At 39.1% G+C, this 14,369-nt stretch overlaps 2 protein-coding genes across 2 annotated transcripts; both read left to right on the forward strand.

Moving 5' to 3' along the window:
• The first annotated feature begins 249 nt into the window (after positions 1 to 249).
• On the forward strand, positions 250 to 3,857 carry rps19bp1 (ribosomal protein S19 binding protein 1). The gene is made up of 4 exons (XM_036570055.1): positions 250 to 418; positions 1,468 to 1,632; positions 2,841 to 2,938; positions 3,544 to 3,857. Exons 1-4 carry the CDS (start codon positions 364 to 366, stop codon positions 3,673 to 3,675), a joined length of 450 nt encoding a protein of 149 aa, XP_036425948.1. The 5' UTR covers positions 250 to 363; the 3' UTR covers positions 3,676 to 3,857.
• Positions 3,858 to 3,988: 131 nt separating this feature from the next.
• Positions 3,989 to 14,125, forward strand: LOC118807888. The gene is made up of 8 exons (XM_036570054.1): positions 3,989 to 4,926; positions 6,930 to 7,100; positions 7,190 to 7,279; positions 8,493 to 8,678; positions 11,764 to 11,880; positions 12,437 to 12,476; positions 12,565 to 12,613; positions 13,188 to 14,125. The coding sequence occupies exons 1-8, from the start codon at positions 4,918 to 4,920 to the stop codon at positions 13,918 to 13,920; spliced, it is 1,395 nt and encodes a 464-aa protein (XP_036425947.1). The 5' UTR covers positions 3,989 to 4,917; the 3' UTR covers positions 13,921 to 14,125.
• The last annotated feature ends 244 nt before the right edge of the window (positions 14,126 to 14,369 follow it).

Here is a 14,369-nt window from a genome sequence, read left to right on the forward strand (position 1 = left end):
GAAACAACAATGTTTTTATGAAGTTGTTATTATTATTGACGTTGTTATTCTATTTTTAAGGTAAAATAGCCTCAGATAATAGCATATAAGAATGCTATTCTTCCCGTATTTATTTCTGTTTCTGCTCCGCATTTCATATTTATCATTAAAACTTAACTTAGCATAATAACATAGGTCTGCTGGCCATTGGTGAGCGGAACCTTTCTTAGTTCATGGTTCCTACCCGAGTTCTAAAATGCGCAACACAAAATGGTCACGCATGCTGTGAACGTAGCAGCGCTGTCAAAAGCGGAGTTAAAATATTAATTTAAAATATTATTCATATCGAAAAGTGCTCAAAAACTGCATTAGAAAAAGTGTACTATGTCGGCTTCAATGATAAGGAAGGGACTGGAACTGCTGAGCAACGACCTTAAAGGTAAAAGAGTCGTTTTTGGACAACAAAGCTAAGCTAAGATCAACTTTTAGCTAGTTTAGCAGTTAAATCTGCAGAATCTACAGTCAGGAAAACACGGTGGTGATTTTTTATGGGTAAAATAGCTCTGCTAAAGAACTCTAATGAGTAATTTGTTTCTTATGTTTGTTAATTGTGGAATAAAAATCTCTTTTGACCCACAATGATTTTAAATGTCAGTTAACCTGATTCAGCTGTGTGATCCAAAACCCTCGTACACTCTTAAAAAGGACAGTTCTTCAAGGGTTCTTTAGGGAAGGTAGTGGTTCTGTTTAGAGCCAAGAGTTCTGTGTAGAAGCATTTCATTCAAACTGGATCATTGCATGGTGAAATTGTTCTTCAGCTTTATAGAGAATGTGTTGCATATGGTTCTTCATAGAACCTTTGTTTAAAATAGCTTTATATAGCACCAAAAAGGGTTCTTCTATTGTTTACAATGTCAAGAAATAGAGTTAGTATGAAAAATTAAGTAATCATAACTCACTTTTTTGCCATGTGGTTTGATCAGTTTGAAAAATTTCTTCAGATTTGTTCTCAGGAAAGCTCAGAGAACACAGGGACCAAAACAATGTAAAAAAAATTTATATGGATATTAATAGGAGAACCTTTTTGGTGCTATGTAGAACCATATAACTTAAAGCACATTCTACATAAATCTGAAGAACAACTTCATCATGCAGTGAACCATTTAACAATGAAATGGTGCTACATAGAACTGATGGTTCTAAATAGAGCCATTGACTTTACTAAAAAATGCTTGAAGAACCATGAGTGTAGCACTAGAGTTAAATCTATAGTCAGGATCTATGGTGTGGATAAATTAACCTAGTTCTTCTAAAGAACTCTAAGAAGTAATTTGTTTCATGTGTTTGTTAATTGTGTCAGTTACTTGATTCAAATATGTGATCCAAAGCCTTTGCAGAGGAAACTTGTGTGTTAAATACCTGTACAATAACGTATGAGGTGAACCAAATGAACGAAAGCTGCATATTAACCTTCCTCTTTCTCTGAAGATGCTGGCAAGAGTCACAAGAAGAGCTCCCAGAAAGTGTCTGTGATGGATCAGATCAGCTCTAATAAGAAGGGTGTTCGGAAGCAGATCCGTCGGCTTCAGGCCCACAGCAGAGCCGCAAAGAGCAAAACCACAGTCAAAGACAAGCGTGTCAAAAATGCTTTAGGTGAGTGGGTCACCGTGGCAGGAAAGTAGGTTTCTGAAGCTCAGATTAGAGTCACTGTTTTGATGATGAGGTCAGTCAAATTCATCTTAAATGAAACTTCATGGTTGGCACTAGTTTCCTGATATATCCAAATCACTGACAACAAGATCTAGAAATGCTGCCACCAAACCGGAATGAGGCTGGATTTACAGGCACAATTTTTTTTATCTCGCGCATTTAGCCATTAAATGTGGTGCAAGAAGCAAATATCGGCATTTGTGTGTGATGATTAAATTTAATAGGGTAAGGATTTCAGAGTCCAGTGCCATTGTGTGGAAAAAATGCCCACAGGACAAAACATTTTGGATCTGGAACCTTTTTGTGTACCACTGGACATGACAGTGGTACTTTTTGAAAACGTCATTCATTCTTATCTTAGAAAAATCCAGCCTTGACCCAGTGTTCCTAATATGAATGTGAAACTGGCTACTTAATGATGACACAACTATAGGTGTCTTTTGAGGATGTTTGATTTGGTCCACCAGAAAGTTACCCTAGCCTCACCACTTCACCCTATGAGAGAACAAACACATTTTTATACTATATATGACTTTTGAAATTCATATTTTTCTTTTCAGATTGTGTTTTTGTAGAATTTGTCTAAAACTATTTAGTGTAATATTATTAAATACACTTTGAAACTCAATTTGAAACCTACTCACCTTCTTTATCTGTGTAGTTTGGGCACCCCTGGTCTAAAGTGAGGAGATTTTGTGGAGTTACATCTTGGATGAACATCTTACATTAACCATTTGATTTGATCTATTTCATACTTTAATTTACAGTCACAATTGGATGCTCTGTTGTTTTATTAAAGGTCAGTCCTCTCATGTGACTAAAGAAAGAACTAGCGCTAGTATGAAACGTTAAGTAATCGTGACTCACTTTTTAGCCATGTGGTTTGATCAGTGTGAATAATTTCTTCAGGTTTGTTCTCAAGAAAGCTCAGTGACCACAGGGACCAAAACAATGTAAAAAGTTTGTATATGGATATTAATCCTAATTAATTAATCAGTATTGTTAACAGTTATTTTATTTGTTAAAGTAAAGCTGCAATAGTGGATTATTTTAACAGGTGGGCCAAAATCTCTAAAATAACTTGGATAAGCCGTTGATGTCTTGACAGTTGGAGATTTTGCTGAATTTATTTGCATGTTGTCTCTTTGCAGAGGAATACAGAAAAAAGCAGAAGAAAAGTCAGCTCAAGTCAAATCTGAAGTACTTCCTGGGAACCAGCTACAAAATAAACGAACACCACACAAAGACGGTATTTCAACATGGTTATTAGTAAACTAATATATTGTACTTATGATTAGTTGTGAATATATTCTGTACATATGATTTTATAGCACACATTCGTTTCAGGGCCTAAAGGTAATTCAAAACATTAGCTGATTCAAGGAAGCCACCATCACTGAAATGCTGTGATGAAAAGATTTTCCTTGGCCATTTAAATAATAATTTTTAAATGTGCACCTTCTTTTGTTTGTGCATTATGATACATTAATATCAGAATTTTACCCAGTTTGGTCATGGCCGAGTCCCACCCAGTAGTTAGGTCCTCTTTATCACACAGTGCTACCAACATGGGACGATGGAGGCAAACACAGGCTTCCAGCAGGACATGTAAAGCCAGCCAAAAGCTCTTATGGATATTTGACTATCAAAATGAATCAGAATGCACATTTTAGATGATTACAGTGCACAGTGAAACACACTGTGTTAGAGGCTCTTATGCATTTTACAGTCTTTTGCAATAATTAACAAATGATTTGTTGTTCCACTGCACTGAATAAGAGCTCCTGTCACATTTTACAATTGGAGTGGAGTCGTTATTGAGCTTGAAGTCATTGTCTTTTCTCCGTATCTCAGATCCTGAAGCAGAACACTGGCCGTCTGTCCCGCCACCAGCCAGACAAGCCAGTCAAGAAACCGCAGGAAAAATCCATCTTCACAGAGGAGGAGTTCCAGAGGTTCCAGGAGGAATATTTTTCTAATCTGTGATGTCATTGTGGACTGTTCTGGACACAGTAGAGGAGGTTTGATGCAGGTTATCCTGCAGACCCTGGAAAGTGGAAAATTCAGAAGGACTGAACTTCAGATATTCATTTTTCATTTTCACATGTTTGTGTTTTTCATTTTGTGTTGTTTTATAAATAAATAGTCATTTGATGGTTTTGCCAAAAGGTCTACAGAACTTTTTATAGTTTTGTTTAGCAATTCACTGTTTACCTTGTGTCATATTATACATTCACAGTGTCTTTGAGTAAGACTGAGGAGCTTGCAGTTTTTTCATGCCAAAGGACCCTTTTTCTAGGATTGACTGCCATCACTATTTTCATGGATCCCCAGGTCCATAGTTGAAAAGCCAGTGTGCTTGTGTTTTGGCCAAAATGGAAAATGTCACCATCATAACAGTCTGTTGTTAGCATGCCAGTTCACCTCTTAAAAGTGCTGCAGTAGTGAAGACTAGAAAACCTCCTCCTTATGATGCAAATTGAAGGTGGAAGTCAATTTTCAAAGACTACAAGTTCTTTGGAGTGGATACCTGGAGGTGGACTGTTTGCCAGCTGGCTGAGTTTTCATCTGAATAATTGGACAACCAATTAATGTTAGTCCTATATCACAAATTCTAGCTAGAACCACAGATGTATTTGTGAGCCTCTATATCAGTGTCTAGTAGTCAGGATTCCCAGTGATTCCCAGTGATGTTTTGAGTAATGCATGCTGGGTACTGCAGTGAGAGAATATTGTAGAACGAAAAGGATACAGAGTGATAAACTGTCAAACCAATGAGGCAAAGTTATGCAATACTCCACTACAGAACATAACGAATAACAAATGCTTGGAGGCAGAATGCTCCTTTAAGTGCTGAATACAAAAAGACAGTTGTCCACTGGGGGGCATATCAGTGAGGCAATATTCACCCGTCATGCTGACATTTTGCCTTTCAACAGTAAACTTGACTGACCAGTCCAGGCAGAGTGTTGAAGGATTGCATGTTTGACGTTATGCTCTTCAAAGGAGTAAAAGTTACGAGTGACGTGGTTTGTATGCTGCTGAACAGGTTTTGTGCTGCAACATGTCAAAATTTAGCACTCGTTGGTAGTGAACTCTGGAAGTAAGCAATGCTTGTAAAGTTATTCCATTAGCCCCAAAAGGAAAAGCCACAGGTTTCTGAAATAAAACGGCATAGTGGCACAAAAGGAAATAAAAAAAGGGAAGACGGATAGACAGACAGGAGGAATGTCACTCGTAAGTCATTTGTTTTTCCTCATTACTGTGGTCAGAATCTCTGTTAAGTAGGTGGTTCACAACTGAGCATTAAGTGCTGTTCGTAAAGTGTGAAGGACAGTGTTGTTTGGGCTGTGTAAGCTTTATTTGCATGACTAATTAAAGCATCGTTGAAACAATAACTGTTGTTTAAATGCTACATTGCATAAAAAACTACTGAAAGTTTCCCTGACTTTTTTTTTCATAATTTTTTTAAATAAAGTTGGACATAGTGTGTAAAGTTTCCAAAGGTCATTTACTTCCCAGTGTACAGTCCATGAATTTAACCTGAAAAAACATCCTGTTTTGAGTTTATTAGTGATGTCGCAAAAACCTTCAGCCTGAACAGCTTACAAAGCATGTGTGTCATTTGTTTATTTGAATACATAAGTATAAGTATATTCCCATTCATATTTTGTGTTTTAAAATTCACCTGAGTGATTATGGACATTTAAATGGTCAGTCATGACCTCCTGTTTCACTGGGGAACATATATGAGATGAAACAGGCCAAATGCCCTCAGTCATCCATCGTTATGAGACAGACCAGAGAAAACAGTTATGATGTGTGACAAAAGGTTGTTGAGCTGCACAAATCATGAAACGGCTACAAGACAATCGCTAAACAGTCAAAAAGCCCCCATTTCCACTATCAGGGCAATAATTAAGAATTTTAAAGCACCTGGAGTTGTTAAGAATCTGCCGAGAAGAGGACGCATGTCTATACTGACCTCACGCACAGTGAGGGAGCTGGATCACAGCTGGGGAATTGTAGACATTAGGTCTTGGGGTCAGAATGTCTCACATGTCTCACAGGTTGTTTGAGGGGGTTGCCAGTAGGAGGCCTCTGCTGTCAAGGACCAACAAACTCAAGCCTACAGTTTGCCAGACATTACTGGAACTTTTAGTGGTACGATGTTCTCTGGTCAGATGAGACCAAAATAGAAGTTTTTGGCAACAAACACCACAGGTGAGTTTGGTGTAGACACAAAGATAGTCATGCAGAAAAGTACCCCATCCTGCTGTGAAGTATGGTGGTGGATCTATGATGTTGTAGGGCAGTTTTTCATCCAAAAGGCCCTGGACATTTGGACAAATGGTATCACAGACTCCATCAAATATCAGCAGATATTAAATCAAAACCTGACTGCCTCAGCCAGGAAGCTTAAAGTGGGCCGTAATTTGAAACTTCCAACAGTACAATAAGCCAAAGTACATTTCAAAAGGGTTTAGGAATTAAGGTTTAGTGGCCTTTGCAGTTTTCTGACCTAAACCCCATATAAAACCTGATGGATGTGCTGAAGAGGACAGCCCAAAAGTGTGGACCTTAAAATCTTACGGATCTGGAGGGATTCTGTACGGATGAATGGTCTCAGATCCTTTGTCATGTGTTCTCCAGTCTTGTTAGGCATTATAGTAAAAGACTCAGAGCTGCTATCTTTGAAAAGGAAGGCTGCACAGAGTATTAAATGAAAGGGTGCCAACAGTTGTGGCAGACAGATTTAAGAAAAACATTTCTTTCATGAAAGAATTTGTTTTGTATTTTTAAACATTGTGCTTCAAATAAAGGTTAAGGTTTTGTTAATATTTTGAATAAGAGATCAAAAGAACAAGTGATCAATGTTTTCACAGCCTGTTTTGTATGTGTTTACTAGAGGTGCTAATATTTGCAGCGGGCACTGGATCAGTCTAAAAAACAGTAATAAAACAGCCTGTTTAATTGGAAGCGATGAAAAAAGTTGGAATTGGTCATGTAAAAGCAAACGTTGACTATTCTGGGGTATAAATCCACACTAATGTTGTAATCCAACCTCAAAGTATGATATCAGAATCTAGGACATGTGCCTGTTAAGAATTTAAAGAGGTTTCCGTTTCAATTACAACAGCTGGTTCAGATGTATTGGTTGAAGAACATAAGACAGTGGCTGATAACTTTCAAAGATGCACAAAGACTAAAAATGAGGTGTGAATGTGTTTTTTTCTCAGGGAGAGAATCCCAGGCCCAAACGTCCAGCTCGTCCACGAGCCCCTGACCCATTCACAATACAGCCCTCGCGACCTGCACCCCCACCTCCAACAGCTTTACAATCCAAAACACCCAGTCCACCATCGGAGTACCCAATCACCCCTCTGTATACAAGTGTCCTACCTGCTGAGGTACTGACCTGGTCAGAAAGGCATTGTCATTGTGGTGGTTGTTGACAGGAGCTACTTGTACAGTGTTTTTAATGGTGTTTTGTCTGTAGGTTATAACTCCTGCCAGGCCTGCACCTCCAGTACCAAGAAGACCCGTCCTTAGCAGAGAACAGTGCTTCTCTCAGAGCACAGAGACAGAGGTACGAGCTTTAATCAGAGATACTGGTAGGAAGCAGAACTTGTCCCAACATTAAAACATGCTAGACTTTGCATAATCTTACTTTGTTTTTGTTACAGCTCCATAACTTCCACTCTTACTTGGCATATCAGCAGCTAAATACACACCAATCAGGCATAACATTATGTCCACCTCCTTGTTTCTACGCTCATTGTCCATTTTATCAGCTCCACTTACTTCCCTTTTACCCTGTTCTTCAGTGGTCAGGACCCCCATGGACCTTCACAGAGCAGGTACTATTTGGGTGGTGGATCATTCTCAGCACTGCACTAACACTGATGTGGTGGTGGTGTGTTAGTGTGTGTTGTGCTGGTCTGAGTGGATCAGACACAGCAGTGCTGCTGGAGTTTTTAAACACTGTGTCCACTCACTGTCCACTCTATTAGACAGTCAGAGACGATGGCTCATCTGCTGCTGCACAGTTTGCGTTGGTCATCCTATAGTCCTTCATCAGTGGTCACAGGACGCTGCCCACAGGACGCTGTTGGCTGGATATTTTTGGTTGGTGGACTATTCTCAGTCCAGCAGTGACACTGAGGTGTTTAAAAACTCCAGCAGCACTGCTGTGTCTGATCCACTCAGACCAGCACAACACACACTAACACACCACCACCACGTCAGTGTTACTGCACTGCTGAGAATGATCCAACACCCAAATAGTACCTGCTCTGTGAGGGTCCATAGGGGTCCTGACCACTGAAGAACAGGGTAAAAGAGGACTAACAAAGTATGCAGAGAAACAGATGGACTACAGTCTGTAATTGTAGAACTACAAAGTGCACCTATATAGTAAATGGAGCTGATAAAATGGATAAAAAGTTTTCTGATTATTATGATTATGATTGTGATATCACAACCATGTTGAATTCAAAACAGGCTGATTTTGCATTTGAGTACTGATGAACTTAAGAAATTGCATGTTTTCAAACATTAACAATGTTAATTTAGTGTATCAAACTCTTATTTAAGGAATTAAATTTAGGAAAATGGCAGTTTTAAAATGATATGGGCTCTTAAAGTGCATAATTTTCTTTATGTATACAAACAGCATAATTTCCAGATAAAGACCTCACACATTTTTTCACAGTGTGTGCCATAAATACTGTAAACAGCTCCAAAATGGATTTTTAATGTCTGCCTGCCATGACTTTTTGTTTTAACCGAACCATCCATAGGACTGTACCACGCCACAAAACCCCCTGCCTGCCCTTCGTCGTCCTCCCGCTCCTCCTCGTCCTGTTGCCCCACTTCGTCCAGGAGTGGTACAACCCAGAAGACCCATCCTGTCACAGTCTCTCTCAGAACAGCCTGATGAGCACATATATGAATATATCCCAGATGTGCTTCCAGACACTCCAGAGGTAAAGAGCACAACTGAAAACTTTGATGAGGAATACTGTTATTGTTTTTCAGTCCCAGATGTGTTTAGCATTCAGTGTCGAATAAGATCATTATTTTTACCCCAAATTAGTCATGACAAGACATGTTTGGTGTCCAAAGTTTGCTTCTCCAGTTTACACTGGAGCTACGAGAGTAACGTCGCTAACAAGTAATGGAAGCGTATAGCTTACCAATTAGCATAATGTGATTCTAAGACAAGTGTTTAATGATGTAAATATGCAGTTTGCTTAATTCTAGATTGGAGGGCATATTCCTTCACTTAGGCCCAATCCCATTTCTTATTTTCACACCTACCCCATGTTTTCGAATGTCACCTTGCCCCTTGGAACTGAGGTACAAGGGGTCGTGGTTGAAATCTTCCCCTACAAAATGGGACCCTCAAATAAAAAGAACATTACTTCATTAACAGGCTACTAGCGGTGCTCTGTAGGCGACCCTGCCAGTCTGCAGTGACAGCAGAGAAGGGTAAAGTTCAGCAACCTCACTGCTGGGCTTTAGTTACATTTAGGACATCATATGTCTTCACACATATTATGCGACAGTTATTTATCGCCCACTCCTAATTCTTTAGTGATATGAAGCTGAAGTCAGCTATTCGCCAGCTTCTTATTTGAATTTTCCCGTTCCACCTTAAATGACACCTGAGGTGCCAGAATGTAACTGCTGCACCCTTTAAGGTGGAACAGGAAATTTAGTTAGCTACAGAGATGGCAGCGTGCAACTAGTAATTTTTTATGCTTGTTATGAAGAAAAGGACCATAATACATTGAAACGACATTAAACTAAGACAATGCAGTGGTTATCATCATTTTTTAATAGAGAAAATATTCAGATTTGTGGGTTTCCGTTTGGAGTGTGCCTCTGAAAAACCTCCGTTTGGAGGTCCATGTCGCCCTAACACTTCACCCTACCCCTCTATCTCAACAAAAATCTGGACACCCTACCCCTAGATGTGAACGCACAGAGTGGAGGGGTAGGGCTAAGTGGTAGGGGCAAGGGGTGATATGGTATTGGGACTTATTACGAACAGAAAGCAATGATTAGTACATTTTGTTTGACCTATTTTAAACTCTTTCACGATGGAGAGAACCTTTTAATCATGCAGAGGGTTCTTTAAATATTCATGGTGTTCTATATAGAACCATTTTCTTCACTCAAGAACCCTTTAAGAACCATCTTTTTTGTGTAAAGTCTTCAGCTGTGCATCTGTATGGAGGCTCATAATGAGCCATATGTTCAGTCGAGTCTAGAACCTGCACTCTGTGGTTACGCAGCCATGCTGCTTTAACGTGCAGAAAACGGCTTGGCGTTGGTGTGCTGAAATAAGCATGGACGTCCCTGAAAAACAGCATATAGTCACTGACAAAGAAAAACAAGTCTCCAGAATGGCAACTTTACAAGAGATAAAAATGCTCTTTAGTTTTAATAGAACGGAATGTAAAGATAATTTATTACAAGCAATTTTGGAACATTTTTTTGGTCCATTCATCATAAAATCTTTGCATAGTGTAAAGGGCAGCTGTTTTTGCTCAAATGGTGTGAGAAAATGTGAAAATTGCTTTTAACAATCTGGATGGTCCTTTTCTTCTTTGGTCTGGAGAACATGGCGTCTATTATTTCCATAAACAGCAAAGGTTTTCTTGTCAGGCCATAAAACACGTTTACACCTTGTATCAGTCCATTTCAGTTCAGCTCGACCCCCAAGAGCTTGAGCCTGAGGCCCTAAGGCTTCCACTGTGCATACAGTCTAACAAATCATGTACTTGAGTTAAAGTAGAAATACCCAAGGTAAAATATCACTCCAGTAAAAGTAGAAGTCCTCCCTTTAGACCTCCACTTGAGTAAAAGTACAAAAGTATTTGCTTTCAAATGTACTTAAGTATCAAAAGTAAAAGTACTAAAAGATTAATTATGGCTCTAATGTTATTATAATTTTTCTAACAAGAATCTTGCTTCATTAACTCATTTTAGGTGAAAATACTCTAGTTTCACTCTTGGTAAACCAATCTTTTAATAGAATGTCATTAATTAGTCTGACGCTGATGTCTATTAAAATTATCAAAAGCACAAAACACTGAAGGCAAACAGTTTCCATTAGGGAGAAACAAGTGGCTCTGAAATAACATTTTGCAAACAAGCGAAGTTTTAGTTTAAGAGCATCTTAGTTACAAGTTTAAGTTTAATAAAAACTTGCTTTAAACTCAGGTTCACAAAGAGTTTTCCTTTACTAAACTGCATCTGTAGGTCTCTGTTCATAAACATAAACTAGCCAAAAACAAATTTACTATAACATGAAACAGTGTTTGTGTAAATTCAGAAAAAAGACACTTTCCAGTCACAACTGCATATGTGTACATATTTCTATATTGTGGTTAGTTCCATCATTTATGTAGGAATAGGTGCTTCCAAAATTTTTTACGCTGCTGCACTGACGTTGAACCGTATGCTTGCACTGGGTCATTATGTCCAACAGGTCAAAACAAGCTCAAAACAAAGTGTGCGCTGTGCCCTGATTGGTGTTTTGGCTTCACGCTTCTTTCATTTTGATGTTACATATTTATACACACATAAGACAAAAGGAATGACAGATTTCTCATAATGTAGTGGAGTGAAAGGTAAGATATTTGACTTTGAAATGTAGTGGAATAAAAGTAAAAAGTTGCCCAAAATGGAAATACTTCAGTAAAGTACAGATACACGAAAAAACTACTTAAGTACAGTAACGAATTACATTTACTTAGTTACTGTCCACCATTGACAATTTTTAATCCAGTGCCGTCTGAAGGACCAAAGATCATTCAGTTGTCGTTTTCAACCTTAACATTTACGTGCACAGATTTCTCTGGATCCCCTGACACTTTTGATGATGTCATGCACCTTAGAGGGTGAAATATCTAAAATCAGTGCAGTTGCTTGTTGAGGTGCATTGTTAAACTGTTGGATGATTTGTACGTACTTTGTACTTGGCTGATTGAGTGCTGTTTGGGGTGAGAGTAACAATGTGTACGTTTGATTTTCTGCTGAATTATTTCTTTAAACCTGCAGGATGAAGGGGTTAATGGAGAGAGAGGTGTGTGTGCAGCAGAAAGGAAGCCTCTCACTCCTCATCCACTGCGCTCACTGAGTGAACAGTCAAGCGTGGATGGAGACAGCAGTGCAAAGGTGAGATGGATCATTATCTTGTCTCAGTATCAGATTCTGAAAAGAGATGTGGTCCATGGCGCCAGTTCTGCTTTTGCCTGACAGGGCATTTTTCATTCTAGAACAACATAGTTTCACAGATTGAGCTGTAAAGGTGCAGATTTTAACTGGCGGTTGCAAGTGTGGTATGCAGATAGCAGTCTCAGTATGAGAATCTACAAAAACACTCAAAAACAAAAGTCATTCACCAGAGAAATGCTTGTGATGCTTAAATGGTGTTATCATTTAGATTTTTGTGGTTTTCATGAAGTCTGGAGCATTTCTAAATATGATCAGGTAACAAAAAGCACCTCAGTAACAAGAACAGAGGTCATTCAACTGGGATCTGGATGCCATTTAAACAGACCAGGGCAAAGAGGCCTGATCAGAGGTCTCTTATTTTGACTAGACTGTTAAAATAGAACTAATATAAGAACAAGAAGTGAGTGCAACTAGCTTGGGACTAGGAGATTTCACTTTTTAATAAGGTTTTTAGGTCTTGAATTTTGGAATAAAGCAGTACATCTCTCTTCTCCAGGAGCTGGACATTCTCCTGGAATGGTGGAGAAGTGTGGAAGGTGGGTGGATCAGGAGAGCTTTACATTCCTGTCTTCACACTAACTCACTCTGAACATTCTGTTGACTGGTTTGTCTCTACTCTTTTAGGGTGGGAGGAGCTGCAAATGGGCCATCGAAGACAGGAACCTGAAACAAAGTATGGTGTACTGTATACTGCATACTGCACCAGTATAAAGTCATAGACAAAGTCATGTATCACACTACAGGACAGGGGCAGGACTAGAACCAGCATCTTGGTTCTAATAATATACTACACATATTATAGTTTGAATTAGAAAAAATCCAAATTTTAGATACAAACAAAAGACTGCGAAGTAACAAAAGATGGCAAAATAGTGAAAATACAAGTAAACTATAAACACGGTTGGGCAAAGTAGTTTGTAGTAGTGATGGCTAAATACTGAATACACTGCACTGAATGGATTTAGTGATGTGTTACAATAAAATAAAAAAGTAATATTTTCTGAATACATTGAGGATACATGTTAATAAGACACAGCAAAAACACACTCACTGTCCAGATGTATAGCTTAAATAACGTGCTTAGGTGCCTAAGATTTTGCACATTACTGTGTGTACCTGATTTGCACATATCTTTTCCAATGCAGCTGTAACTCTGCACTTTTATATGGGGTTAATATAATACTTGAAGACATCTTTAAAAATGGAATAACAGTCTGTTCTCGTTCATCTGCTTGTTCTTCCTGTAGATTGATGTTAGTGGCCCAACGGGTGAAGACGGGCATGCGTCTGTACCAGCTGCTCGTGTTTCAGCATGGTAAAATCTTGCTGAACCACATCACTGAGCTGCACTGCACCGCAGACAGTCTGAGCAGAGTGGGCAAGAACACGCGGATTGCAGGAATCACAGGGGGCACCACAGGGGCAGTGGGTGTGGCGGCAGTGGTGGCAGGCGTAGCTCTAGCACCCTTCACCTTTGGGGCATCTATGGTGGCAGCCGGAATCGGCGTTGGCGTGGCGGCCGCTGGAGGAGTGACCGGGGCATCAGCTGCCATCACCAGCAAAGTTAAAAGCAGCCAGGTCAGAAGCAAAGTGGAGAGAATCCTTAAAAACTACAGGTTCCACATGGAGGATATCATAGAGTGCCTGGGGTTTATTGACATGGGGATGGAGTACATTAGAAAGCTCAGTCACTCCAGGCTGAAGCATCTGGACCCTTGTACTTTGAAAATAGTCCAAATGGCCGTAGAGATGGGCAGCTTTTGTTCCACAGATGCCATTGGCGAATATTCTTGCATACTGCAGGGATTTGCATCTGGGCTGGATTCCTACTTCAGTGAAGAGGACAAGCTGAAACTGAAGAAAGGTTCTGAAAGCCAGTTTGCAGACAACATCAGGGAGGTGGCTGACAAGCTTAAAGAGAGCATGGACGAACTCATCCGCATTAAAAACCTGTTTCGCTCAATAGTTGATCATGTTTGATTAAATGGACCACATTTTGTATAATATTGCAAAGCATGGCAATAATGTCCATATTGACTTCCACTAATTCAGTGTTTCTCAATAGTGCATTTAAACACAGATCTTATGATCATCCTTTCGTAAATACTTTATAAACTCCAAAAAAGATTGGACAGTCTGAGAAATGCCAAAAAAGAAAGCAGTTCTAAGTAAATTATTGTATATATTTGACCTGAATTAAAACACAGTATTTAATGTTTTACCTGATTAACCTTATTGTAAATAAATATATTTAATTGTAAATAAATATATGTTCATTCTAAATCAGACGCCTGCAAAACATTCCTAAAAAGTTGAGATAGGAGCATTTTTAACACTGTGTTACATCATCTTTCTTTTTAACAGGACATTTGGGAACCAAAGACACAACTGATCCAGTTCTGACAGCTGAATTTTTTGCTATTCTTTGA

This window comes from Colossoma macropomum, unplaced genomic scaffold, assembly GCF_904425465.1.
Source record: "Colossoma macropomum unplaced genomic scaffold, Colossoma_macropomum, whole genome shotgun sequence".
In the NCBI taxonomy this organism is placed as follows: domain Eukaryota; kingdom Metazoa; phylum Chordata; class Actinopteri; order Characiformes; family Serrasalmidae; genus Colossoma; species Colossoma macropomum.

Excerpts from the sequence above, each read along its gene's own strand:
- rps19bp1 (XM_036570055.1), top strand. The coding sequence starts at position 364 with ATGTCGGCTTCAATGATAAGGAAGGGACTGGAACTGCTGAGCAACGAC. Across the intron at positions 419-1,467 it reads GCTGAGCAACGACCTTAAAG|ATGCTGGCAAGAGTCACAAG; the intron begins GTAAAAGAGTCG and ends CTTTCTCTGAAG. Across the intron at positions 1,633-2,840 it reads GCGTGTCAAAAATGCTTTAG|AGGAATACAGAAAAAAGCAG; the intron begins GTGAGTGGGTCA and ends GTCTCTTTGCAG.
- LOC118807888 (XM_036570054.1), top strand. Across the intron at positions 8,679-11,763 it reads TGCTTCCAGACACTCCAGAG|GATGAAGGGGTTAATGGAGA; the intron begins GTAAAGAGCACA and ends TTAAACCTGCAG. Across the intron at positions 12,614-13,187 it reads AGACAGGAACCTGAAACAAA|ATTGATGTTAGTGGCCCAAC; the intron begins GTATGGTGTACT and ends TTCTTCCTGTAG.